We start from the raw sequence: 1258 nt of genomic DNA, 5'->3' as shown, positions 1-1258 counted from the left end.
TTTATACTCAAATCCTTTTGCTATGAATGCTAACATACCATTTGCTTTCTTCACTGCCTGCTGCACCTGCATGCCTACTTTTAATGACTGGTGTACCATGACACCCAGGTCTCGTTGCATTTCCCCTTTTCCTAATCGGCCACCATTCAGATAATAGTCTATTCCTGTTTTTGCCACCAAAGTGGATAATCTCACATTTATCCACATTATACTGCATCTGCCATGCATTTGCCCACTCACCCAACCTATCCAAGTCACATTGCAGCCTCCTAGCAGCCTCCTCACAGCTAACACTGCCCCCCAGCTTCGTGTCATCTGCAAACTTGGAGATGTTGCATTCAATTCCCTCGTCCAAATCATTAATATATATTGTAAATAGCTGGGGTCCCAGCACTGAGCCTTGCGGTACCCCACTAGTCACTGCCTGCCATTCTGAAAAGGACCCGTTTACTCCTACTCTTTGCTTCCTGTCTGCCAGCCAGTTCTCTATCCACATCAATACTGAACTCTCACACACTCTCTCTCTTTCTCTCTCGCACTACACTGTCTCATACACTCTCACTCACAGACATACATTGTCTCTCAGTCACGCAGGTGTGTTCACATTGTATACAATCTCTCACTCACACACGCACGCACGCAGGGCGGAGCACGCCGCCGAGTCCGGGCCCCGCCCACTCCGCCCGGCGCCTGACGTCAGCGCGCAGGTGTGAGTGCGGGGGGAGGGGCAGCGGGCGGGCCTGATGGCGGCGAGTTCCGTGTTTACACCCGAGAGGACGGCGAGCAGAGCGCGGTGTCACTGAGCGAGAGGGCAACGTCGACAGAAGCGGGGCGGCGGGGGAGAGAAGAAGAAGAGGGAGAGAAGAAGAGGAGGAGGAAAGGAAGAGAGAAAGATGCATTTGGCGGCTTGAGAACGGCTTGCTCCCAGAATTAAATCAAGGAAGGCGCAAGGGGCGGCAGGCAGGCGGCGAAGACGACGGGCGCTTGTGTGTTGGCCGCCCGCGGAACGGGATGTTTTCCAGAAAGCCTCATGGAGACGTCAAGAAATCTACACAGAAAGTTCTGGACCCAAAGAAGGACGTGCTGACCCGCCTCAAGCACCTGAGAGCTCTGCTAGGTGAGTGAGGAGGGGACACCTGCAGTTGCCATGGATGCCCCTGGGTGGGACTGATAACCATGGTGATTTCAATGCAGCCTTCACTCCATGCTTTGCCCCCTCCTCTCCTCTCCCCCCCCCCCCTCCTCACCTCTCTCTCTC

General features: G+C 54.3%; 1 protein-coding gene across 4 annotated transcripts in view; it reads left to right on the top strand.

Moving 5' to 3' along the window:
• The first annotated feature begins 732 nt into the window (after positions 1-732).
• The window catches only part of ralgapa2 (Ral GTPase activating protein catalytic subunit alpha 2), a 462100-nt gene continuing 461574 nt past the window's right edge, over positions 733-1258 (top strand). For all 4 annotated transcript variants that reach the window (XM_033026192.1, XM_033026194.1, XM_033026193.1 and 1 more), the window contains exon 1: positions 733-1117. In XM_033026192.1, the coding sequence (XP_032882083.1) occupies positions 1012-1117 (106 nt within the window). In that variant the 5' untranslated portion in view covers positions 733-1011. The remainder of the gene's footprint in view (positions 1118-1258) is intronic.

This window comes from Amblyraja radiata, chromosome 8 (genome assembly GCF_010909765.2).
Source record: "Amblyraja radiata isolate CabotCenter1 chromosome 8, sAmbRad1.1.pri, whole genome shotgun sequence".
In the NCBI taxonomy this organism is placed as follows: Eukaryota; Metazoa; Chordata; class Chondrichthyes; order Rajiformes; family Rajidae; genus Amblyraja; species Amblyraja radiata.
The sequence above is the reverse complement of the archived record's forward strand: the minus strand, read 5'-3'. Positions and strand labels throughout refer to the sequence as shown.